This window comes from Pelodiscus sinensis, chromosome 20 (assembly GCF_049634645.1).
Source record: "Pelodiscus sinensis isolate JC-2024 chromosome 20, ASM4963464v1, whole genome shotgun sequence".
In the NCBI taxonomy this organism is placed as follows: Eukaryota; Metazoa; Chordata; order Testudines; family Trionychidae; genus Pelodiscus; species Pelodiscus sinensis.
In genome coordinates, this window is record NC_134730.1 from 5737521 (window position 1) to 5764788 (window position 27268).

The 27268-nt window shown below is 44.2% G+C and overlaps 1 protein-coding gene across 3 annotated transcripts; it reads left to right on the forward strand.

Moving 5' to 3' along the window:
- Window positions 1-444: 444 nt before the first annotated feature.
- Window positions 445-27077, forward strand: WDR45B (WD repeat domain 45B). 3 transcript variants are annotated; one of them, XM_075903538.1, is made up of 11 exons: window positions 445-699; window positions 8790-8879; window positions 10151-10225; window positions 14012-14113; window positions 16620-16707; window positions 17223-17317; window positions 19058-19248; window positions 22838-22923; window positions 23202-23303; window positions 24984-25105; window positions 25573-27077. In XM_075903538.1, exons 2-11 carry the CDS (start codon window positions 8867-8869, stop codon window positions 25677-25679), a joined length of 981 nt encoding a protein of 326 aa, XP_075759653.1. In that variant the 5' UTR covers window positions 445-699; window positions 8790-8866; the 3' UTR covers window positions 25680-27077. The 3 variants fall into 3 exon arrangements, with proteins under 3 accessions (XP_075759653.1, XP_075759652.1, XP_006129663.1); XM_075903537.1 differs by lacking the exon at window positions 8790-8879 and having other exon boundaries at window positions 446-699; XM_006129601.4 differs by lacking the exons at window positions 445-699; window positions 8790-8879 and adding an exon at window positions 8926-9264.
- Window positions 27078-27268: the final 191 nt, after the last annotated feature.

Below are 27268 nucleotides of genomic sequence, written 5' to 3' on the forward strand. Positions count from 1 at the left end.
CCAGATCCAGGGAGGAGGCAGCGCCCCCCCCCGGCCAGATCCAGGGAGGAGGCAGCGCCCCCCCCCGGCCAGATCCAGGGAGGAGGCAGCGCCCCCCCCCCGGCCAGCCCAGGGAGGAGGCAGCGCCCCCCCGGCCAGCCCAGGGAGGAGGCAGCGCCCCCCCCCCGGCCAGCCCAGGGAGGAGGCAGCGCCCCCCCCCCGGCCAGATCCAGGGAGGAGGCAGCGCCCCCCCCCGGCCAGCCCAGGGAGGAGGCAGCGCCCCCCCGGCCAGATCCAGGGAGGAGGCAGCGCCCCCCCCCCGGCCAGCCCAGGGAGGAGGCAGCGCCCCCCCGGCCAGCCCAGGGAGGGGCAGGGCATCGGACCCCGCCTCGCGCGCGCTGGGCGCTGTCCGGGCGCAGGGCGGTTGCCCCGCTGCGGAGAAGGGGGCGGGCTCGGCTCGATTGCTCGGCGCTCCCCGCCTGGCGGTGGATGGTCTCTGGCTCGCAGCGCGGCCTGGCGGGCTCGGAAGCAGCCGCCGGCCTGTCCCAGCGCCCGCCCGCCCCGGGGAGTGTCGGCGTCTGGGCTGCGGCGGGGCCCGGCCGGGGCCGCGATGGTTTAAAGGCCGCGGGGCCGCCCCGGATCCGGCAGGAGCCATGAACCTGCTGCCGGCCAACCCGCACGGCAACGGGCTGCTCTACGCCGGCTTCAACCAGGACCACGGTGCGGGCCGGGGGGGGAAGGGCCCGGCCTTTGTTCTCGCCCCGCCCCCTCTGCCCCCCCCCCCTCCGAAAGTTTGGGGCGACGCGCGCGAGCGCCCGGCTGGGGCGGGACTGGGCTTCGCCGCGGGACAAAGCGGCGCCCGACCTGTTGCTGGGCGGAGGGGCCGGGCCCCGCCCCGCCCCGCTTCGGGGGCCCCGGGAGGCTTCAGGTCCCGACGCCGACTTGGGACGCGGCTGCTGTGACCGGGCTCACTGCCGGGATTCGGGGTGGGGCGGGCCCGGCTCGAGGCGCTGCCTGCCAGGGCCGGGGCTCTTGGGGACGGGACGGGGGGGTTGCGCATCCGGACACCGGTGAAGATGCAGCTGTTGGGCCCCTTCATCTAGAGGGGTGTCCCGTATTGTGTTTGCGGTGCCTTGCCCTCCGCTTGTGTCCCTTGCAGCCATCCAGTCTAAGACAAATGCTTTGGAGCCAACGTCTGATCAGAATTTTAAAAAGCGGTTAGTGATTTTGGGGTGTCATTGCTGTTTAGTAGGTCAGTCCTTGGCACTTTCTGAAATTCAGGTTCTTTTTAAAATTTCAGCAACTAAAAATAACGATTCATTGAGGTGGAAGATATTTAAGTTGTAACACAACTTTTTACATGGCCTTAATTTTCTGGTTTAAAATTAAAGATGGTTCTTCTGAAATTCACAGAGGAAGTGATTTCCCAAATGTGCCTGTGTCACTTCAAAATAAACATTTTTATCTTGTACAAATTAGTGAAGATTTGCTTGGTGCCTCAGATTGCAGCCACCAACTCTTGCTGGTGGCTAATCTGACAATTTAAAAAAAAATACTTAATTAACTTGAGGGGAAAACAAATAAATATACACATACCAAAACCTTAATTTATTTGTGGGATTTTTCTGCAGATTCAAAAATAAAAATAACGTATAGTTGGCTCTATTTTTTTTTTTTACAGGCCCTAAACAGAATAGAAATACAAATAAGGTGCTTCAAATATTCTTTTTTTCTTAAATCTTTTGCTTTTTTGGTTACTAAGTCTGCTATAAAAAGTTAGGTTGACAAATATTACTTTTCACTGCATACTTACTCAGCCCAGGTGAGCCTGGGGACAAATTAAACCTTGAATGAGATAGTGGAGGCCAGAATTGATGGGGAGGGAAGTGAGATCTTGGGGCCAGAGCCAGCCACCCTGCAGCCAGGGAATCAAGCCTGCCACCCATGGGCTGAAGCCTGACCCTACCAGCCCTGGGAAGGTGAACTGCCTGGTCCTCTAGCTTTTGTGTCTCCACTGGTGGACAGGGCCCAACCTCTGCTGGCAGCCAAGGGGAATGGGGCCCAAGAGGCTGTGGCCAAAGGGAAAGTCCTTGATGGCTGGCTGCCTTTGAAGAACCGTACTTTAAATCATGGCTAAAACATGCTGACAATCAGTAGTGTTTTAGTCTATCTAATGATATCTAGAGTCCATTGGCTGGGATAATGGAGGAAACTAATTACAGCTTCAAGTCCTATGTTTGGCACTCCTTTCTCAGGGAAGGGGAGGGAGATTTTTAAAGGCATCAGTAAAAGTGACATACCCAACACTCATTGACTTGTGGTAGCATTGCTGCTCCTTAATGCCTTTGAAAAATCTCCTTTATAGAATCTATTATAAGAAACAGTGCACATGTGTACAGCAGGATTATTTTGTACACAATATCAGTCTTTTTAATAAAACTCTTTCTTGCGCTGGGGGAGGAGTGGAAGACTTGTGGATGAGTACCAAAACTTTTTCTTCCAAAGTGTGAGGAAATAAATTTAAGACAAAGTTGAAGCTAACTTTTTCTATTTAAATCTTATTCCCGATAAAACTGTTTTTGTGCTTTTTAATAGCCAGTGAGAACGAATGTGTTTTTTTTTTTTTCTTTTTTCTGTTTTTAAAGGAAACTGCACCTTTGATATGTTTGAGCTACCATATTGGCTGGGGGGAAAAATAACTTACAATAGTGGTTAGTGTGGGCTACTTGGTTTTGGGAGTGCACCGTTTCAAACTGTATATTTAGACAGAGATTAGCTTTGGTATTTATTCTGTTTGTGTAACTGCTAATGAGGAGTAACTAGGGGTATGTCTAGACTGCATCCCTCTGTCGGCAGAGGGATGCAGATTAAGCAGGTCGACATTGCAAATGAGGCAGGGGTTTAAATATCCCACGCCTAACTTGCATAAAAATGGATGCCGCGTTTTGCCAACTCAGCACTTTGTTGGCAAAAAACGGCAGTCTAGACAGGGATTTGTTGAAGAAGGCTTTCTTTCTCGACAGATCCCCCGCTAAACTGCTGCTTTTTGCTGACACAGTGCTGAGTCGGCAAAACATGGTGGCCATTTTTATGCAAATTAGGCGTGGGATATTTAAATCCCTGCCTCATTTGCAATGTCGACCTTCCTAATCTGCATCCCTCTGCCGACAGAGGGATGCAGTCTAAATATACCCTTGGTGTATGGGCCTTATAGCGAGTGCTACAAGATTCTGCCCATCTCAGCATCATGTCCTTAGTTTAGAATTAAAAATTGTTGTGCTTGTGACTCTCATTGTTTCCAGAATGACATGTATGCCAAATGGATTTGTCATTCCCGCTCAGGAAAGTAGGGGTGGCTTAGACTTCCCCACTGCTATCATGGGGGGAAATGCTATAATTAGACAAGAAATAATTGCCTAGATATCATTTAGTGATGTCATTTGCAGCAGCAAATGTTGTACAGCCGGTCCCCGAGTTGCAAACGGTCGACTTACGACTGTTTGCAGTTACGACTGAAGCTGTCGTAAATGGTGGACCCCGAGTTACGAATGCGATCCGTGCTTATGAACAGCTCGGTCACATGTAACTCTATGAGGTCCGACTTACGAACAAACCGAGTTATGACCAATTGCTTGGTCCGTAACTGGTTCATAAATCGGGAAGAGGCTGTATATGCTGACCCAACTTTGCTAACACCCTCTGTATTTGTCTGAATTGATGCCCCTGATTATGAGCATTATTTAATTCTGTTAACACACCAGCAGGGCTCGACAGATAATACAATCTACTCGCCTGTGGCAAGTAGATTGCAACCCGGAAGAGCCGGGTTCGGGCGATCTGCGCATGCGCAGATTGCCGGACAGTGCAGCAGTTCGAGCCCTGCACACCAGTATGTCCAAAGGAGTTGTACAGACTTCAAGAAGATAGCTCCTCAGATCAGAAACTTACCTTAACTGCATTAAGTATCTATTCTAAATTAACAGGCAAGTTTAAACAGTCCACTAGTTATATAGGTAAAGAAAGTGACAGAAGTTCTGTTTGCAAGCTACTATACTATTTCCAGTTAAGTGGTATATTTGTACAGGCTGAACCTCTCTAGTCCAGCAATATCTGTAGTCTGGCATGATTTTAATTAGCCAGATGTCCACTTATCATGGATATGGCCAGGTTTCCTGTGGTCCCATAAAGTTTATTTATAGTCACCAGTCCTGGCTCTTAGAGCTCCTTGCTGCTGTTTTATCTCTAATTTACCCCTAAATGTATAAGAGCCCAGTGGCAATGTTGGTAATGCTGCTAGACGATATTGACCTCCCCTAGTTCAACAAATTCTTTGGTTCAGCACCGGTTAGATCCCGAGGGTGCTGAACTAGAAAAGTTCATCCTGTACTTTAAAAAATAGCCTCAGAAGTAAAATATGTTATAGCAGTTGTTAAAACTGCTTATCTTATTATTTTTCCTTCTTATTGTGAATGTACATCTAATAGTATCAAAATGGAAGTGCAGATTTCCTTCTAACCAAAAATAGAAACGTGAGTCACTGGACTGCTGAAACTTAGTGTGGGTGCCTGGATGTAATTTTGCAATAACCTAATTTCTTAACTCAAGAATAACCAATGCTGTAATCACAGGAAGATGGGATGATCTAATAGGACTAGAAAATACCTTACTTCTATGAGGCTTCTTTTGGAAGAAGCTTTTCCGGAAAAGATCTTCTGAAAACTTCTTCCAAAAGAGAGCGTTCGCATGCCAAAGCGCATTGAAAAAGTGATCTTTTTTTGAAAGATAGCAGCATCCATTCAGTGTGGACACCTCACATTTTAAGCTGTGATTACTATGGATGGAATGGCCTCCAGGGCACCTGTGCTTTTTCCTGAGGCCTCTTCTTTCAAAAACTCCCTCTTTCCTATACCCACATGTCTTTTTCCAAAAGAGCTCTTTTGGAAAAAGGCATCTTCCTTGTAGAAAGAGGTTTACCAATGTTGGAAAAATTCCTCTGTTCTTTCAAGATACTCCCTCCCCCCACCCCCATTCCCACCCCCCACCCCAAAAAAAGAATGTGATTGCAGTGTGGACATAAGTGTAGGGAGTGTGGTGAGTGGTGTTTTTTTAATTTTTTTTTTAAAGAAAACCGATGTTTTTCCGACAACTCTGTAATGCAGACATAGCTGACTGGTGTGTTTGGCCTGCAGTATCAGATCCATGTTTTCCTTTTATTCCTTTAAGGAACATTACTACTGGGTTTTTTTATGTGTGTGGCATTTTGTTTTGTTTTTTAAATATTGTCTAGCTCTGCACTGAAGGTTCATTATCGCACAGGAAAGGTGTTAAGTGTTATCAAGTACTTCACAACAAACTTTTTTTTGGTCAAAGTTTTATTCATCTGAAGTTTGATATCTTCTATAGTATTTTCTGTCCAAAGATCTCAAAGTCAGGGTGGATTTGGTTTAAATCACTAGTCAGGAAGACTCCATTTAATCATAGTTTTCTACATAAAAGTGTATTCTTGTTGGTTAGTATGACCTTAATATGTATTCTTCAGCTTGGATGTTGGTTTCATTTTTAGAAGGGACACACTGTACACTTTTAAAAATAAAAGTCACTGTTTAAAACTTTTCAGATTAGTTGTACAACTATATGAGAAAATGAGAGAGTGGTTATTTCATTTAACAAAGGTAATTGAAGCAGATAATTATGAAGTCATTGGGAGGTGAACTGTCTACAATTCAACAAGTTAATCGATTAATATTTGGAGGATTTTTCTTGCTATGCTGTATCAGGAGAAGAATATAACCAGACAGATATTTAAATTATTTTATTTAACAAAAACAACATTATGTAATCTGGATTTTTTTTTTTCAAAAGCAAACATTTTAACAAAAAAAGCATGTGAATTTTGAGTTAAACATTCACGTTATTTTAAAAACAGGTTTGTTTTCATTAACATTGTTTTATAGTAGATTTCACAGCTAAAACTATTTTAACTGTGTCAACCAGATCAACATGATTGGCTTCTGCAGCTAACTCATTCGTCTTCACCTTCATTTGCCTTTTTGTTTTGCCTGGAAGAGGAAAAACAAGCTTTTTCTGCTTTTTCAGATCCCAAATAATTTCTCACTTTGGCATGAATTAGTCCAAAGGAAGAAAATATTCTTTCAACCCCAGCAGAAGACACTATTGCTGTTAAGTGAGATTATCATTTCATCAGTCTATGAATTCAAGTGCTTAAGCCCTTCTCTACACACTACCAAGCCCGTTATTTTGAAAGAAGGGGCTGGTTATTTCGAAATAACTCCTGCTTTCCACAAGGAATAATGCTTATTTTGAAATTGCTATTTCAAAATAACTTTAGTAGGGACACTCCACTGCTGTTATTTCGAAATAACTACTCCCCAGAATCATTCAAAGTAATTATTCCCAAGTGCTGCCCAGGGGCTCTAATTTGAGGTAGCGCATCCATATTAAGGGAACCTGCCTTGGACAAATTTTGAAGCTTCCTTGTTGAGTGGATGTGCTGTTTTGAAATAGTTATTTCAAAACAATAACTCCCAAAATAAGTTATTCCAAAATAATTTCCTAGTGCAGATGTGCCCACTGACTTCCACCAGGTCAGTCGTGTGACCTTTTTTTTTTTTTTTAAAAAAAACATCAGCAAACACATTTCTTGAATGGGTCCCCCTTACCTCTTAAGTTTATTATTGTTGGCATTATGGAGGAATGATTGCTGGATGCCCATGTCATAGCCAGCTCCTCTTCTTCAGTTAAGGTTTGACCTGTTATCAAGTACTGATAATAGAGCTTATCTCATTTGGGATTTTTTTAATACTTGTAATTGAACTCTGTACCTGCATTTTCTCTTAAGATTTCACTCATTTCCTTCCAGATTTCAACAGTATCAACAATAAAACCGCTATTTCCCTATGTTTTGTTCAGGGCTACAGAAATAGGCTTCAGAGTACTCCGTGTGTGTGTTCCACATTTCTCTAAGCCCAATGTTGAACTTTGGCTGTGACAGTGCCATCTGGGTTTTTTTTTTTTCCATGATTTTGTTCACAAACGGTCATCAGATTAGGCCAGTTTTGATTATAGTGCTCAAAACAGTCTCCTCCTGAGCTCCATCACATGTCTTGTGGGAGAATTAGCTTGGTTCCTCCTGCTTTTTTCAGAGCAGCTGCTGCAAAGTTGTTGTTACTAGGGTTTAAAATGTGTTAAACCTGTAACCGCTGAAAACTTCATCAGTTTCACATTTACATGGGGAGAGAGAAGGAGGCAGAGACTTCATGAGAGCTGCCCTCCCCCCCACCCCCTTCTCCTCCTCTGCTGTATTAGAGGCAGCAGTATGGGTGAGGGGGGAAGGCGGAAGTCTGGAAAAGCTGGTTTAAAAGCTGGCTCCGCCCTCCACCACCCTGCTGCCTATGTTTTGAGAGGCAGCAGGGTGGTTGTGGGGGGAGGGGTTGTATGTAAATGTGAAGGTTAACAGATTAGCCCAGACTCATTGGTTAACTGTTTACATGATCACATCCCTAATTGTTATGGAAGCATTTTGCAATTCCAACAACCTTAGCCTTCACTTCTGGAACATTGAAGGGTTTGGCTAGGAGGTGTATCAAATGAGCACTGCAACTGAATGTTGTTAGATTGGGGTTCTTCTCTCTCATTTGTGCAATGTTTAAGAAAAGTTTTGTAAATGAGTTCCAATATTTCATGAATGAGTGACCTAATTTTATGGGGTTCCAGAAACTTCTGTATAGATTATCTAGGTTAATCTTTCTATCTACCCAATGGGACTCAGACTAGAAAATATTAGTCTATTATCTCTGTTGCAGCTCATGGAATACCATAGGTCTTTAATTTGCAGTATACATTGAGCTGACAAAGAAATGGTGTGACAAAATGAAGCTGTGGTTTGAGCATGACTAGAAGCCTCTCAGTACAACATATTATAGGCATCTTTAATCTTCTTATCCATCAAAGTCTCTTTTATTAACTTTTTGCCCTTTTCCACACGTATATAGGGAACTTTTTTAGAAACTGGGCCAAGCAGAAATCTCAAAGCTTAGCATGGAGTTGTGCTCAACAAACTAGTACATCTGGACCAGTGAAGAAAGCCATTGGCCTTTCTCTTCTGTTCTTGGGAGATGACTTTTGTAGGACTGAAAACAGGTGTAGAGGTAGCTGTTCATGTTGCCTCAGGGGTCTGCTGACTATTGCTTGCAGAATAAAAGCCTGATACTATACCTATTGGAAATCGGTGGTAAAGCACTTATTGACATAAATAGGAGTGCACCTGCTGTAACTGTTTTCCATGACCTCAGTCAGCAGGAATCCTAAGGACACTCCCAAACTTGCATCCTGTGTGTAGTAGGATGGTTTGCTTCCAACTAATCTAGTTGGCATATGGTCATATTTGAGAAGAAATTCTGTCTTCAAATAAAATGGCAATAAAAAAGAGGAAAAGAGAATGAATTGTTAAATCACTGGATTCTTTAAGGTTCTCAGCACAAATTTCTAATGTAATTTTCCTCTATCTCCTTGCCCTCAAACTTTTAAGCTATTGGATTATTTTAAAATTCTGTGAGAGGGGTAGGGATTTCTCAACTACTGTCTTAACTGCTGCTAACCTGGAAGGTCCATGTATGCAAATACAGAATGCTGGCAATCCTGAACAAGTGATTTTCCTGAAATTGATAGTTTGACACAAGCTAGTTAAATTTCAGGAAAAATAATGTTGAATGCGTGTGGTTTTTCAGGGTCTGTGTGTCATCAGATATGACCATCTTAGAATGTTCTCAGTATATAATTCATGATACTAGGTCACAAGATTCTGAATATCCTTGGCACCATGCAGATGCTTCACTGTCATAGGGAGCTGAGCAAATAGTCTGGCAGGATGGAGAAGGAAGGTATGAAGTGAGGTTTTTATTATAGTTTTATGGCTATTAATCTGTGGTTTGACACAGAGCCTGACAAGACTCTTGTTTTTCTTATTTTTGGAGTAGATATGTCATCTTACCTGGGGTTCAGTCTATTGAGCAGCTGTTCTCCCTTCTTCCCCCCCCCCCCCATGCTACTTCCACTATACTGTACAAGAGCTGTGGCTGGAGATACTCTTGCTTTACATGCAGAGCAACATCAACAAATTCCCAGTTCCAGACTTACCCTCAGTAATGTGCATCTTGCACCTGCCTTCTCCTAGGCAACACAAGCTCATAAAAATCTGTCATATGCACAAATCCTGTGAGTTCAAATGGAGTTTCCCAGAAACTTCAATCCAAGTATACTGTTTAGGTAAGGATGTTAAAATGCATGTAATTAAATAACTGTGTTCTATTTGGGTAGCTGGTGGCAACGCCTCTTCAAATTATTTTTTTCTCGATGCTGGTTAATGTTTCTAAAGTATTCTGCCTTAGGCCAATATTGGCCAGTGGTATAACTCACTGCTTACTTGTGATAAGTAGCACCATTAGTGTTTACTAATTTGTAAAGCAGATAAAACAGTCGTGGAACTCTGGCACAGAGATTGAAGGAATACATTAAAAAGGCATTTCTCTTCCTCCTCGTCTAAGAGATCTGCATAGCCCAATTCTGGTCATCCGTTTCTCCAGTTCTCCACAGTTAATTGCAACTGATGGACTTCTTTCTATGTTATCCTGAAAGGGACTTAAGAATATGGTCGATATAAAGAACTATTCCCACCTATTTCAGGAACAAACATGTTAGACAACGTAGCAAAGTTTTAATAAGGAATCTGAATATTTGAAATAGGATTTCTCACTTTTTGTACTAAAAGGAGACTTCTGTGCTAGCTGTTACTGGAGAGTGTAAGATCCTATAAGAATTTACCAAAATTATGATGTCCTTCTCCCTAGTTTTGATATATATATATATATATTTTTTTTTATCAAACTGCCTCCTATGTGATACAATAACACTTTTAATTTTCAGTATTTCTTCACCACTTATTTAAAAAGACCACCGGGAACATCTAACCTTGAAACAAAGTGTAAAAATCAACTTAGGTTTTCCGTTTTGAACTAATAAAGATGTACAGCCTTGTTCTTGAAATAAATTTAATTGACACTAAAGTTCTTGAATAGTGACCCCCAACCCCTCTGACTTATTCTTTGTTGCCTGTGCTTCATAATTAATGCTTTTTTTTTCATTTTTGTTTTAGGGTGCTTTGCATGTGGGATGGAAAATGGATTTAGAGTTTATAATGCAGATCCTCTTAAAGAAAAGGAGAAACAAGGTGAGAGAGATTGTATCACTTTCTATGCTAGGTCTGTTTTTGAAAGTCCCGTCTACTAGTCTTCTCTACAGCACTCTTGCCTGGGTTAGTTTCTTCCTGAATTGAACCCTGGTCCAGTGACATTTCTTCTAGACAAGAGAGGCTAAACCAGATCCAAAGGGAGTCTCCTTCATGCCACTTCTAGATCTGCAGTTTAACTTCTGGTTGTCCTCTACTGCCTCTACTGACACTCTGGTATGTAGGTTCAAAGCAAGTATCAGACTGAAACCTCTGTGCCCTGGTTACTAGAGGGGCCGTCAGAATTACATTGTAAGTGTAGGTTACAGAAAGAACTCGGGTAGCTCTCTAAAGTCACAGCCTAAACTACAAGTTGGGCTGTGTTGTGTGTGTGTGTGTGTGTGTGTGGTTATTTAAAAAAAAAAAAAAAAAAAAGTAGAGCTCCACATCAAGTGCTGGGCTTTTTCTGCCCTATCCTGTCATGTAAAAACTGCTTTGGTGGTTCTGTTAAAGTTTATATATAGCTTTGCTCAAGGATAAAACTTGACAAACATGTGAAATCTATTTTAACCAGTGGAATGAACCAGGCTGTATCAGTTCTGAGAGGAATGGCAGTGTTTTCTGTAACTCAGAAATAACCCCTTCTCCTTCTATAGTCCTTCATTTGATTGCAGGTTTCCTAAGAGCCTCACTGCTTTCTGGCTATGTCTACACTGCAGATCTCTTCTGGAGGGAAAAAAAAAGTGGAAAAAGGCTTTTCTGAAACTTGGCCCATATACACAGGGCCAAATTTCAGAAAAGCTTCCTCTTTCGGAACATCCCTCATTCCTCTCACCAAGAGGAATATGGGGATGCCAAAAGAATGTGCCCACTTTGAGTATTCAACTACTCGCTCCCCTCCACCCCCCACTTGCTGCTTCTGTATTGGAGGCAGCAGCAGTGGGGAGCCTGGTCCGGCAACAGCCCCTGTTCATTGGGAGGGGAGGAAACAGTGGGGGAGCCGCTCCCCACCCCTGTGGATATGGTTGTCCAGGCAGGAATTGCTACTGGAGCAGCCTCTGCCTGCAGCCATCCTAGGCTGCCGCAAACGGGGCTGCAGGACCTAGACTGCTCGGTCCTGGTTTGCACTGGCTCTGGGAGCTACCCCCGCTGTGGCTCTGCAGAGTGCCTCCCCTTATTGACTTATCGACTAATTGTGTAATCAATACAAATTGCATCATCTAGACGATTAGCCAACTACCTGTTCCTTAACATCCTTAGTGCGCACATCCTTTAGCTGCCCTAAGAGCTGTGTAACTCCTAATTGCTAGTGACATCTATCTTAATCGCATTCCCTGCTGAGTATTTTGCTTTCCATCCCTCAGGGTCTACATTTAATTTGTTCCACCCCTAGCCTTCTCCTTTTTCTGCTATGTCTGGAATTCCAGCTCTGCCTTCAGAAAGCTCACTGTCTTTATGACCACCTAGCTTCTAAAACTTTTTCCCCTCTCTGAAACCAGGCATTCTGCTTCTCATTCCCCTTCAAGACTTCCAAAGGAGTCTTTCTTGAACCTCCTGCCATGAAGGCCTTGTTGGTGGCATATGCTTCTCGGCATCTGTACATTTGAATTGCATTCACTCCAACACTGTTTTCATACAGCCCTCTAGCATAGGAGCTGTCCTACTTTTCCATTAACCTTTAACAGTGCCATCATTCCGGTTCCCTGGTATCTCGGAGTGCTGCACTAAAGTGTCATTCTGGACTCCTCCTCTTGGATACCCAAATGACACTTTTAGCTAAAAGCACCTTCCCACTGGACCTAGCTCTGGGGTTCCAAGTATTCATTATTTCCTAGTCCAGCTGGTTCATGGTTGTGTGGGGATAAAAGTGAATGCCACAAAGAAGCTCCAGATGACCGTGCACATTGGTTCATCTTCAGAGCATGTTCTCCCCCAACCCCATTGTTCTGCATGCTGTACTGGCATCCTGGCCAATATCAAATTCTGGCCAAGATCCTGATGGAGCACATACCCTACTATATGCCAAATAATGTTTCCCAGCTCATTTGTGACCACAGAGCTCGCTGTGTGGAGTGAGATTTATGAACTGCTCCATTTTGCCCATGAAGGATGGTAGAGCTTGAGACCCAAAAAACAAAACTGACTAGAATACAGTCTTCTAGTTTAGTTGCATAAATGGAGAGGAAAATCAGAAGTAAAAGGCACCTGTCTCAACTCTCCCACCATTTCCAATGCCTCATCCCCTTTGCTTTTTTCCAGTACTGCCCATAAACATGGCATGTCGACATAATCCAAGTATACTAAACTGCCACTTTTCTCACTCAAAATCCCTCCTAAACACTTTCTTGTTGCCTGCAAGAAGTGTTAACATACCGCAAAAAAAGAAACTAATTTTAATGGGATCAATAAGCTACATACATACCATAAATGAGTAACTGCTTGTTTTCCATTTTAAAAAGTATACTTAAAGTATCCATTTGTGGGGAGAAACCTCCTGTGTGGTTTTTTTTTTTTTTTTTTTTTTTTTTTAAATTAATTGATGTACAGGCAGTCCCCGAGTTACGCGGATCCGACTTATGTTACGAACGGGGCTTTTCTCGCCCCAGAGGATGGGAGCGGTGGGACGCCCAGATGCACCATGGTCCCGCCACCCGCGTCCTCCAGGGCGAGAAAAGCTGCTCCCTGGTCTGCTGGGGGGAAATCCCCCCCCAGCAGACCAGGTTGACGCGGAGCAAAGCCGCAGAGCACGCGGGCAGCAGCCACCCCCCCAGCAGACCAGGGAGACGCGGAGCAAAGCCGCGGAGGACCTGGGCGGCGGGATTGGAGCGTGTCTGGGCGGAGGACCGGGGCGGCGGGACCGCAGCACGTCTCGGTCCCGCTGCCTGCGACTCCCTGTTCTGCTGGGGGGGGGGGACTCCCTGTTCAGCTAGTGCCCCTCCCTCCCCCCCCCCCCCCCTGCAGACCAGGCTTTTCTCGGGACGCCTGGGGTAGAGCAGCTGGGGCGCTGCCGGTTGGTCCCGCAGCACCGCTCTGGTCGCTACTGGACCAACCCGGCAGCAGCTCTGCCCCAGGCGTCCCCAAATCAGCCACTGCTGAAACTGACCAGCGGCTGACTACAGGAAGCCCAAGGCAGAGTTGCTCTGCCCCAGGCTTCCTGGAATCAGCCACTGATCAGTTTCAGCAGCAGCTGACTTGGGGACGCCTGGGGTTCTTAAGTTGAATCTGTATGTAAGTCGGAACTGGCGTCCAGATTCAGCCGCTGTTGAAACTGATCAGCGGCTGATTCCAGGAAGCCCAGGCAGAGCAACTCTGCCTCGGGCTTCCTGTAGTCAGCCGCTGGTCAGTGTCAGCAGCGGCTGAATCTGGACGCCAGTTCCGACTTACATACAGATTCAACTTAAGAACAAACTACAGTCCCTATCTTGTACGTAACCCGGGGACTGCCTGTAACTTGTGGCTACTTCTGAAAAAACTTTTAATTATAGCAAAGAGTAATCACTCTTCTGATTCTTGTAGAATCCCGTTCGGACCGGAGGAGATGTCCACACACTCTTTCCATAGTCCAGATAACTGCGAGTAGTCTTAATCCTATACTGACACACCTTTCTTGTGGCAAGGCAGTAAAAGGCCTCTTAACATGGGTTTGATCTGAACCATATTTTGCACTTCTATAAAAAACACTAACATGTCATAGTTGGTATAACAAAGAAAACATTGCAATGCTTAGACCCATTCTGCTGTGAAATTAAGAGCTGTGTATATTTACAGATTTCCTTTTTCGTTTTACAGAATTTCTAGAAGGAGGCATTGGCCATGTTGAAATGTTATTTCGGTGCAACTATTTAGCATTAGTTGGTGGAGGAAAAAAACCAAAATATCCACCTAACAAAGGTACTGTATTGAGCAGTAAGGAGCAGATTTCATAAATGTGTTTCTGGCATCTCTGCTAAATCTAAAACTATTTATATAAATAAATAAAATCCAGCAAGTCTGTGTATAGCCTTTGTATGTTGTAGCCTACTTAAAATGACTTTAGTATTTAAGTTTGCATGAGATGTATTTTCTTGAGCCAGTGGAAATTGTGCATCCTTGTGCCAGGGCTGAATTCTGTCTGAATACTAGACTCTTCTTCTGCCACACTTACTTTGGAATATTTGTGGCTCTTTCTACATCATTTTAGTTGGGTAATGGCTTGCTCACTGTTTGCCAAGATACATGTTGAAAATAAATGTTAGAAAATTCCTATTGAGGCAGTGGTTCTCAAACATTGGCAACCCGAGGACCCTCATTTTTATTTAAACGTTTTTAGGTACCTTCTGTCTTGTCCCTTCTCTGACCCCTGCCCCTCCTCCACCCACCCATCTCCTCCTGTCATTCGCTCTCCCTCACCCTCACTCTGTTTCACTGGGCTGGAGTAGGGGGTTGGGATGCAGGAGGAGGGTGAGGGCTTTGCCTGAGGCGGCAGGCTCTTGGAGGGAGTTTGGGTGCAGGAGGGAACTCTGGGTTGGAGAAGGTTTGTGGTGTGTCCTGACGGTGTTTACCACATTTCCTAGTCAGCAGCTGCCAGGTTCCTTTGGTCCCTAGGTGAAGTCCCATATGCTGTTTTGAGCCTTCAGGCACTGCCTCCACAGCTCCCATTGGTTGTGGTTCCCTGCCAGTGGAAGATGTGGAGTTGGCATCCAAGTGGGGGCAGTTCACAGAGCCTACCTGGCTGCCCATGTGCCTAGGAGCTTCAGAGACTGGGTGGCCATTTCCAGGAGTTGCATGGAACCAGGGCAAGTAGTGAGCCTGCCTGGGAGGAAGGGGGAGGAGTTGATCAGTGGGGACTGAAGACTGCCTGGACTTCCCTTGCAAACAGCTGTTGGAGAGAAGCTGTAGGAAGGAATACTTGCATTTGACTCTGTCAGCACTCAGACCTTCATGTCCGCCATGCAAAACTGGAAACGAAACCAGGCAGGGCTACAAGTTTGGCTAGTGACTGGTAAATCTGCTAAGTTTCTCAAATACAGTAAAACTCCATTAGTCCGGCATCCAATGCTCTGGGACTCCTGATGGTCCGGCACCATCAGGAACCCGGAAGTGCTGGGGCAGCCGGACAGGCTTCCCCCATTCAGCTGCTGCTGAAACTGACCAGCAGCTGAATCGGGGAAGCCGGGAGCAGAGCAGCTGGGGTGCTGCCGGGTTGGTCTCGTAGCACCCCAGCTGCTTTGCCCCAGCAGCGTCAGTTTCACCAGCAGGCTGAATCTGGACGCCTGAGGCAGAGCAGCTGGGGTGCTGTGGGGCTGGTCTCGTAGCGCCGCCCATCAGCGCTGCGGGACCAACCCGGCAGGACGCCAGCTGCTCTGCCCCAGGGGTCCCCAAGAGCAGCTTGGGTGCTGCCGGGTTGGTCCTGCAGCCCCGAGGGGCAGTGCTACGGGACCAACCGGGCAGTACCCCAGCTGCTCTGTCCCAGGCGTCCCCAAGAGCAGCTGGAGTGCTGCTGGGTTGGTGCCGTAGCGCCACCCCTCAGCGCTGCGGGACCAACCCGGCAGCACCCCAGCTGCTCTATTGCAGGGATCCCCGATTCAGCTGCTGCTGAAACTGACCAGCAGCAGCTGAATCAGGGACGCCTGGGGCAGAGCCGGACTATCGTAAGGGGGGGGGCTATGAGGGATCTGAGGTGGCATCCCCTCCCACCCCACTCCAGACCCCTCATAGCCCCCCCTTCTGATAGTCCGGCACATCTGATAATCCGGCACCCCCTGGGTCCTAAAGGTGCTGGATTATCGGAAGTTTACTGTACATTGTATCCATTTGAAAGTCTGTCTGAGATGACTTGGGGGGAAGGGGGAAATCTCCACAGATTTCTTGTAGTAAGGGTTTTACAGTTCAGTCAATCCTGGTGATATTGGAAATTTTCCTGGGAGTGGTTTGAGTCAGTGGAAGTTCTTTCATTTCCTATTGAAGCAATTCACTTTTGTGCTGGAGGTACTGTCTCTTTTGGTAGCTTTTGCAATGGGGGCGGGTTGATCACTTGTCACTCTTGCCCTTGTGTCTAGTTTGCATTTCATTTCCATAATTAATCTGGCTACATAAATCCTCTGATTTCAATTAGTTATATTCACTTTCTATCCTGCTGGACCACAAATGTTGCTTGACCAGAGTCCCAGATTTTAAAGGTGTAACCTGTAATAACTTTACAATTGTGCTTCTGTTGGGGGTGGGGTAGGGAAGTAACCATTCAGTGCTGTAAGTTCAGGCTGAATACAAAATCAGGACTAGTGTCCAATAAATATCTTTGTCACTTTATCAAACTTTTATAAGTGCTTTCTAATTAGAAAGAGATTGTGTACAACTTCTTAGAAATCTGAAATGAAAGATTACTACTGTTCTGATGGGATCTTTTCCATCATTTTAGTGATGATCTGGGATGATCTGAAAAAGAAGACTGTGATTGAAATAGAATTTTCAACAGAAGTTAAAGCAGTTAAATTGCGAAGAGATAGGTAGGTATGAGTGAAATTATTCAATGTGCAAGGCATTATATGTCTGCTACATGTAGAAGTATTCTTGAAAGTTTCTTAGCGGTACGTGGAAGGAAATTCTTTAAAGCACAAGTCTGCAACTGGAAATCTACTTAGAAGTTTGTCCATTTAAAAGGATGAGGTCATCAGAGTTCAAATAGTTGGTGTATAGCTTCTTCCATGGACACTTATCTGCTTTGCCATGTACAGAAGAATGTTCCTGTGATCTGTTGATCTGTGGCAGGAACCTGTGCTTGAATTTGTGAAGAGCTGGCTTTGTCTTGTTGCATCTGTTTTATCTGTCATGTTAACTCACAGCTGTGACAGTGTTTTTTTTCAGGAACTGCAGTTACCATTGGTTTGGGGGGGGGGGAGAGGGTAAGAAAGTGTAAGAATCTAATTAATGTTGAAGACACTGTACAAATGAAATAATTATGCATTAGTGTCTGTCTCCATTCCCTGCTCTTGATTGTGAGTTTCCTTTTTATCTCTTTCAGAATTGTGGTAGTTTTGGATTCCATGATCAAAGTTTTTACATTCACACACAATCCCCACCAGTTGCACGTTTTTGAAACCTGCTACAACCCTAAAGGTTAGTGGTGAACAAAGTGGGGGAAGGTAGGTGTTCTTTAGTGGCCTTGGTTACTATTCTTTAGTCACACTTTACCATTCCATTACTTAGTTCAAATTCCTTGCTTTCTTGTTCACTTTACAGTGACTCGTTTTGGAATTTTACAGTTTTACCCTTGTGGGATGATGATGCTTTGGCAAACCAAAGAAAGATGGTGCTGCCCTTTTTTTTTCTGCATGGCATTTGTAAAGTTACAAATCTGTGCCCTCTGCAAATGAATGTGGGTTTTTTTCTAGAGCAGAATACTGACGACCAAGGATAAGTCTACTAAAGAGACAGCAATTGATCACATCATGGAACAGGCTACACAAATACACGCTCACACAATATGAAAATAATCCCCTCCCATCCCACCTGACTGCACAACCCCAGTTGTCGCCTGCCACCCCACCGGAACCCACGTGGGTATCATTAAGCAGTTACAGCCCATACTTGATGGGGACCACATCCTGAAATAAATCTTTCCTGAACCCTCTGTACTGGCCTTCAAACAACCCCCAACCTCGGCAGACCAGGACACACCAACTCAAAGCAGCACCTGACCCTGCCAGAACAACAGACATAGCTCCACTGTTACAATGATCAACATACCTTTCGAGATCCAGGGGTCCTACATAATACCTGTCACAACATGTGATGCAACTCCTTCAGTGCACTAGACTTCCCCCAATAACAATTTTGTGGATAAAATGAGAACGTGACTGTAATCTCAAATGAACTTGCACAGAAAAATAAGAACTTATCACTTGTGGGTAAACACTTTTTACCCCCACAAAGTGATTCTTCTATATCTGACCTCTCAGTCCTCATCCTGTAAGGAAACTGTACAGCACCTTCAAAAGGTCAGAAGCTTTCACTATAATTTTTTGGCCCTCTGAGCTAATAAGTAGTTGAAGCTAATTTTGTTTCTCCGACTTCAGCTTTTATTCTAAAAATATATTTTGTTACCCTGTTTTTAAATTGTGGCAAAGTGATGTTTTCTTTGGGCTTTGGACCATTTTATGATAGCTCATACAGCAGACCTAGAAAGCTACTTGCAGGAAATATTGATTCATAGACATGGACTATCCTGATTGCACTGTGGAATGAACTGCAGTCTCACAGATCAAGCTCTGTAAATTTGCAATGCTCCTTTGTAATCCCCTCCCTGCAATATTTGCTTGTACATCAGGGGTGTAATTTTTGATTGGGGGGAGGCGGGGGGGGAGGGGAGAGGAACCACACCAAGATTTTGGCAAGTTGTCACTTTTTCTATGGAGGAGCTGTGGGGTCTAGGACAGGTTGGTTGTAGAAAGGAGCTTGGGTGTAGGAGAGGGTGAATGGTGTGAGGGAGTTGTGACCTGGGACAGGGGATTGGGGTGCAGGGCCTGATAGGGGGTATGAGTGCAGGAAAGGATTCTGACCTGACGGAGGGTATGTCTACACTTGCCCCCTAGTTCAAACTAGGGAGGCAAATGAAGCATACCGAAGTTGCTAATGAAGCGCTGGATTTAAATATCCCATGCTTGATTAGCATATTCGCGGCCGGTCGCCCGAATTAACTCGCCGCGTGTAGACGTAGTAGTCCGATCCAAAACCCTTCCCTCGAATTAACCTTACTCCTCATGCAATGAGGAGTATGGTAAGAGCTACTATGTGTTTGGGTGTTATGTGGTTAGTTTTTTGAAAATAAATTGCTTTTTCTTTGTCAATTGTTTATAGGTCTCTGTGTTCTCTGTCCAAATAGTAATAATTCCCTTCTTGCATTCCCTGGAACGCATACCGGGCATGTGCAGATAGTGGATCTGGCTAATACAGAAAAGCCTCCTGTAGATATACCAGCTCATGAAGGAATCTTGAGCTGTATAGCTTTAAACCTGCAGGGAACAAGAATTGCAACAGCATCAGAAAAAGTAAGCAAATAATCCAATGTTCTATCATCTGTGGCTATATTTAATGAGTATACTGTATGGTCCTAGTATTAGCGGCACAAAGGCTTGTTACACTGTAACTACTGGAAAACTATCTTAAGGAACCTAGTTCCAGAAACTTAACACTTAAACACCCCTAATTTTTCTCATTGATCTTTACTGCTAACTAAGCAAAACTGGATACTTCCCTAGAGGTCTGGCAGCTCTCTGGCTACCCTGAACTGGGGCATTACTTCATCCAGTAAACCCAGTGGATGTACTCAAATTAAGTCCCGTTATCTTGAACCAAGAACAGGCTTTTACTATACTGGCTTCTTTCTTTACTTCCAAGGAATTCATGGGTTTACTGAGCCTAAAGCTACAGAAAATTGTCATCCTCCACTATCCCTACCTATCTTGTACATGGACATACACACCTGTAGCTGGTCGAACTATTTAACTTAAGCTTCAGGGGGTAACTGAGTTAGTCTGTACAGGATAAACTTAAAACACAACAAATGGTCTGGTAGCTTGGTCATCTGAAGAAGTGGGCTGTGCCCACGAAAGCTCATGATACCATCCACATGGTTTGTTGTTCTACAAAGTGCTACCAGACCATCTGTTGTTTAAGTTTATTTAACTTAAGTTCACTTCTGGAAAGCAGGCTGCTCTATTATCCAGTCTTTGTTGGCTTCGGTTGAACTTCATTTTTACCTTCAGATTGAGGAACACATTGAAATGTTGGTGAATGCATAAAGCTTGAAAACCATGATTAGAAACCATTTTCCAGCTCTTCCTAACTCTTTGGAGTGGCATAATTGAAATGCTACTACCATACGGCTATTAGTGGATTTTCATTGGCATGGACTCTGCTCTTGAGGACAGTTACCATTTCAATGTCAAGCCCTTCTAACTTCTAGGACTGGAGGACTATAAACCTGTTTGTCTATCCTGCTTTAATATTGGTATCACAATCAGAATAACTTTACTAGTTAACAGCTGATCACTTTCTTTACATAACTTTTCTGTGCAGTTTTCCAAAGCACCTGTGACATGGAATAGTTTCCACTCAAAGTCAATTGGACTTTTACTCCTGAATCAATGAAGCTTCAAAAGCTTTCTAAAGTCAGCCAGTATGAGAGGAAAGTGGAGGCAGATTTCAACTGGACTCCTTTTCATGTGCTAATGCCAAGGAATGTCTGTTTCACCAGATGCTAGTGTATAGCTCTAACTTTGCAGGGGCAACATTTTCAAAAATAGAAGCTTAAAGTTGGGACCCTAGCTCTAAGTGAGGCATGTAAGGCAGCTTGCTTGGATCCAGCCCCGAGGTTCATGGCTCCCCTCCTAGCATTGGGGAGCCCATGCCTACTGAGGGACTGGAGCACACACAATCTACTAGCCTGGGCCCGACTAGGCTCTGGTGTTGGAGGGGAATGTGGGGAGTGTCTTTCTCCTTCTTGGCCAGGGACCACATCGGTGAGCGTTTTGGTTTTTTGCTTCTCACTTGCATGCAGCCCCCAACTGATTTGATTTTTATTTTTTTTTCCTCCCTGTGGGTCAGTGGGCCTTGACCCCAAAAAAGGTTCCCAGCCCTGATCTAAGGGATGAGATTTTCAAAAAATGTTGATTTCCATGTTCCAGACTTGCTTAGGAACTCAAATCTCTCTCTTATAGGCTGCTAAATACAGACCTAGGATCCTACCCATACGTTTCTCTTCTTGAATACATTGGTTGCACATTTTCTGTCATATCTCTGCTCATTTGTGGATGGGGCTGCTCTTTATATTTGCCATTTTGAAGAGCAGAGTGGAAAAAAATCAAGACAGAGCACCTGGTAAGAGGCCTCATGTATAGGGTTTAAGTGAAATAGGGTTTGAGAGCTTGTCTCTTTAGAATCTTGGCTATATTCATGTATGTTCCAGTAGCACCAAATGCTAAAAACTGGCAGAGCCTTTCCTAAATTAATATTAAATTAAAAAAAATGATTAAATCCAATCTCATCTGATTTCCTTCAGACCATTTCTTCAGTTTTGTCCAGATCAGTGGTGGACAACCTGTGGCCTAGGGCTGCATGTGGCCCATCGGGATTCCATGTGCAGCCTGTGTACCCTCTCTCAGCCCACTTCCCCCACATCTCTCATGCTCTGAGGGCCCCCACACTTGCTGCCTCCTTCTCCCAGCACTTCTGAATGCCCATCAGCTGATTTGTGCCCCATTTCCCCCCCCCCCCCTCCAGCTTGAACGCCATGAATCATCTGATTTATGGTTCTCTGGAAGTACTGGGAGGGGTGGGGAGGAGCTGGGATGGGATGTGCATAGGAGAGAAGGCAAAGAAGAGGCCGGGCAGGGATTTGATATATTAAAGTAAGTGCAAATGTTTGTGTGGTGGTTGAAATTGATAGTTCTAGTAATATAAAATGATCAAAACATTTCTACTTGTGTTAAATAAATGGAATGCTGAATATTTCAGTCTTATTCTTGGAGCCACGGTTAGTGCACATGACTGAATCTTGTGGCCCACTGAGGCAGAGGGCCACTTATGAGCCTTGGTTGCCCATCGCTGGTCCAGCTCATTTTGAATTTTAATCCTAACCTCCAAAGCACTTACAGCCCATCGCAGCTTGGTGCTGTCCACAGCTTTAAATGTACTCTCTGCCATTATCTAAATCACTGATGACTGTCTTGAACATAGCCAGATCAACAACTGATGCCAGCAGACCCCACACAACAGGCCCTTCCAGAATGACGGTGAACCATTGATAACTACTCTCTGGGAATGGTTATCCAATCAGATATGCACCCCACCTAATAGTAACTTTGTCTGGGTTGTGTTTCCCTAGTTTGTTTTTTGAGAAGGTCATATGAGACACTATCAAAAACTTTACTAAATTCAAGATGCCAGTTCCCATCCTATTTGCCAGGCTTATTTTCCTGTTGAAGTTATTAGGTTGGTTTGATGTTCTGGGGGAGTGCAGCTTGTCTTATTGGGTGTCTTGGTTCACTGAAATAAGATAATGCTTTGCAATGGGGATTGCCTGATGCTAGGTGGTGAGAGAAACATGTAGGTTAGACTTCAGTACTTAGGGAATCCCTCCAGAAGATTCTAACAAAGTAACTTAGTGGGTTATCCTGCTTTATGCTGTCCCATCTTGGTTTAACGAAGAATTATCCAGAATAGTGACGAGGATGAATTCTGAATATGAAAAATTGACGCTTTAGCATATTTGCACTGGTTACTGGAAACATGTTTCCATAAACCATCATGAATGTTTCAGTGTTTCAGCTGGCCATTTGTACACTGCTAAATAGTTTTGCTGACATTGAGCAAACCAGGCATCGTGCTGGTAAAATAAAACCAGAGGTGTGACAGACCCCAGTGCTTTCGAATCTTAAGCATAATCTTAGTAAGGAATCCTCCTAGTTCATAATGGGATTAAAGTAATCCGCACTCAAGTCAGCTAGGATTTGATACTCTTACCAGGGTATTGTTAGTGTGTTAGGAATCACATGTGATGTGCTTTCAAAGCTTTACAATACAGGATAAAGTTTTCTTCCATCTTTACTAATAAAAATCTTTCATTACTTTTTCCAGGGGACCCTCATAAGAATATTTGATACTTCATCAGGACATTTAATTCAGGAGTTGCGAAGAGGTTCTCAAGCAGCTAATATCTACTGGTGAGCTTATTTCTCCAAGTAATATGCTTTATCCATCTTTTGATGGGTCTTTGTGCTGAGCCAAAAATCTTCCCTTTGGTTATTTGTGGCAAAGGCACAAGGTCCCTTTTTAAAATTCAGGCTGTGTGCACAAGCCTAATTAGGGTTTGAAATGCTAAGTGTTTGTTTGTTCTGCCTGACTAATTCTGGGTTAAATGCAATACATATACACCTTAACAATCAAGCTACTACCATGTATGAAAGCTAAATAAAAATCTGTTGCAATTATTTCTCTACAGCATTAACTTCAATCAGGATGCTTCTCTAATTTGTGTATCAAGTGACCATGGCACAGTACATATTTTTGCTGCAGAAGACCCCAAAAGGAACAAGCAGTCTAGGTAGGCCTTCATCTATTTTCTAAGCCTATTGGTCTGAGATTGTTTTGGGGTTTTAATGGTTGGCATTAAACACATGCTAGTAACATTCTCCTGTCTCCAAAATGAAGCTGCTTTTTTCCATAGTAGCAATTAACGAGACAAACTTAGTTCACGGACACTGAAGAGTAAACACTGATATATTTGATTGAAAAAAGTAAGAGGCAAACCCTGTACCTCTGTGTTCTGCTGCCTCCTAACATACAATTGTCTCAAGATCTATCAGAGGGGACCACAAGCTGAATATGAGTCAGCAGTGTGATGCTGTTGCAAAGAAAGCAAACATGATTCTGGGATGCATTAACAGGTGTGTTGTGAGCAAGACCCGAGAAGTCATTCTTCCGCTCTACTCTGCTCTGGTTAGGCCTCAGTTGGAGTATTGTGTCCAGTTCTGGGCTCCACATTTCAAGAAAGATGTGGAGAAATTGGAGAGGGTCCAGAGAAGAGCAACAAGAATGATTAAAGGTCTAGAGAACATGACCTGTGAGGGAAGACTGAAGGAATTGGGTTTGTTTAGTTTAGGAAAAAAAAGAAGACTGAGGGGGGACATGATAGCAGTTTTCAGATATCTAAAAGGGTGTCATAAGGAGGAGGGAGAAAACTTGTTCATCTTGGCCTCTGAGGATAAGACAAGAAGCAAGGGGCTTAAACTGCAGCAAGGGAGGTTTAGGTTGGACATTAGGAAAAAGTTCCTAACTGTCAGGGTAGTCAGACACTGGAATAAATTGCCCAGGGCGATTGTGGAATCTCCATCTCTGGAGATATTTAAGAGTAGGTTAGATAAATGTCTATCAGGGATGGTCCAGACAGTATTTGGTCCTGCCATGAGGGCAGGGGACTGGACTCTCGAGGTCCCTTCCAGTCCTGGTATTCTATGATCATCTCCTCTAAAGTGGGTTGTGCCCACAAACCCATACTACATTTGTTAGTCTCTAAGGTGCCACAGGACTACTTATTGTTTTAAACAATGGTGCCAGTCCTTTCCAGATAAAATCCTAGTGTACTAGTGAAGTCCCTAGTAGACCTCATTGTGTTTCTGGCATTTCATTTTTTAGACCGACTGTGACGTAGTCGGGGGGGGGGGGAACTTGCTGGTTTCTATGGGTCTGTGGTAACCCCACTGGCTGCCGCCGGTATCACAGCCCAGAAGGACAGGGATGTGTCATTATGCAAAGGGATCTCTCAACCGGTCTGACCAGCTAACCCCCACGGAGAGGAACAAAGGAAGGTGGATGCTGCCCTGGCTGGGGGGCAGGGCTGGAGGAGAGTTAGTTTAGTTTCTGTCTGGGAGGATGGAGGAAGCAGCCTCAGCAACAGGTTGGGGGGTTTAGGAGCTGAGCCCCCCCCCATATCCAGGGGGGCTGAGGCATCCTAGGCCTGCCCTGTAACCTGATGACATCTGTGCTGTGCTGTATGCTGGAGAAGCACTAAACCACCTCTATTCTACTGGCTGGTGGAGTCTGTTTGTGCCATTCTGGGGGTGCAGGAGGCGGGGGAACCCCAACGTGTCGTCACACCGACTCTGCTGTGGTACAGGTCTGTCTTTGGCTCTGTACCATAACAATCAAGGAGGTGGCACCTGAGTCTTTGTGGTGGCTCTTATGTACATCTCTTCTCTTCTTTTCTTTTTTTTTTTTCTTTCAGTTTGGCCTCAGCCAGCTTCCTCCCCAAATACTTCAGTTCCAAATGGAGCTTTTCCAAATTTCAGGTTCCCTCGGGCTCTCCATGCATTTGTGCCTTTGGAACAGAGCCAAATGCTGTCATAGGTAAGTCATCTGAACTTCCCCAAGGGTTCTGTTTCAAAAAGCAAGCTCTGGCATACTCTTCCCCGAGTGACCAGTTTTTTTTTAGATCTGATTATTTTTAATACTGTAAAGAATAAGACAAGACACTGTGGCTTGTGTCCGAGGGAGGGATCACAGTGACCATGACCACAGATCATGCAGCCTGGAAAAGTGAACAAGCAAATCTTTATGCTGGACCAGGCCTGCAGCATCCCATTGGATCTGTGCTGATGAGAAGTAGGGCGTATGACCGATATTGTGGCCATTGAGGGAAACTACATGTCTCCTTGCCATGATTAAGATGTTTATGCTAAACAGCAAAGTAACTTTGCCCAGACTTGTCCCCTAGAGGTCTGAGAACAGTGAGCTTCTGAAAAGGTGCTCACTGAGTAATGTGGTGATGTGCTATTTGATCTGTAACACTTACCCAATATGTCTCTTTGTTTCAGCAATATGTGCAGATGGTAGCTACTACAAATTCTTATTCAACCAAAAAGGGGAATGTTCAAGGGATGTCTATGCTCAGTTTCTAGAAATGACTGATGACAAGCTTTGACTAAACTGAGGAAGAAAAAGTTTGGGTCAAAGTACTACCTTGGTTCTGCTTCTTTAGGAGGAGTGGGTAGGTATGTCCAATACTGATCAAGATGTATAACAGACCTCATTGAGAAGCCTGGACCCTCCCTGAGCCAAACAGGCAGAAGTCCTCTACATCACAGCTTATGTTAAACTCATATGCTATTTCTTCAATGTTAGGGGGTTGGGTGGGGGAGGGGAGGAAACCCCTGTGGGTTTGTCAACTCTTCAGTTTTCAAGAAATGGCTTTCAATAGCTTGTGCCTACAGGGTCTCCTTTAAACTGTGAAATTTAGAGTGCAGATGATGAGTGCCTACTATGTATTTGAGGCATTTTCTACAAACGTCAGGAAAGACTGTACATTTATTTGGCATATTGCATCACTTCCACTGAACCTCTCTGTGGGGCAGGAAATGACTGTGGAAAGAGAAGGTAACTAGAATTGTTCTACCAGCAGCTTGCCTTGAACAGGTGGCATTTATTTCCCTCTTATGTAGAAGGGAAGAGGAAGACACAGGTGGCTAGAATAACCCAATCTGAACTGCACTTGCCCTGTTCTAGAGTGTGGTGCAGTTGTCTCGTGGTCCTAGATTGTCATGCACACAGGGAGGTTCTTGGGTAAACTGAATTAACTACAAGCACTAATGTACCTTTCAGTAGTGCCAAACTCTATACATTAGATACAAAGGCACATCTTAGGTACTGGTGTTGTGACTAACCACTACTCAGCATATAAAGGAAATTGCAGAGGATGCTGTGGCAAATGAAGTTCATGTTTCAAGGGGAGGCTACTACTTCTGTAATGAAACATCCATTCCAGGAAAAATTTAAGTTGCATTGGATTGCTTCTAAAATGTAGACTCTGCTTCACAGTGGCTTTCCAGGTCACTTAGCCTACAGTCTAAAGCAGGTGCTGTGAAATACACCACCTCGTTATGACTCAATCTGCAAAGGGTTTTTGAAGCATTGGCTAGGTGCAGCTGGGTCGACCAGTCAACTGACTTGCATCCATCATCTGTTCCCCCTTCTCCTCTTTGGGCAACTACATATATCACTAATTTTTGGAAATAAGGCACATACCATTTTTTAAAAAGGTGATAAATAGAACACTAGCACTAATTACATGATGCATATTCATACAATGCCTTAGCTTTAATGTCACAAATGCTTCAAAATTAAAGTCCAGTTCACTCTAGCTAATTTGCAGCTAAATCTCAAATTTAGCAAACTTTTCTTTAGCATCTAGTAATAGACTAAGGAGTAACTTTTTATGCAGATTTTGTGGTCAAGTTTGCATGTTGCTTTTATGTGTATGTAATCATTTGTTTTGCACACTATTTGTAATGTTTGTTTTAAATAAATGACTAATTTTGCTGTATTCATTTAAGGTACTCAGTGGATTAACTCTTTACACACACAATCACCTTTTCACAGATTTCAAAAGTATTACATTTCTTAGTTAGAATTGTTGCATGCTTCCCTATTAGACTGCCTTCTTTAAGGCCACAATTTTTTCCTCTGGAAGACACACAGTCCATCCTAAAGACTTGCTTCTCAAGAATAGTTGTT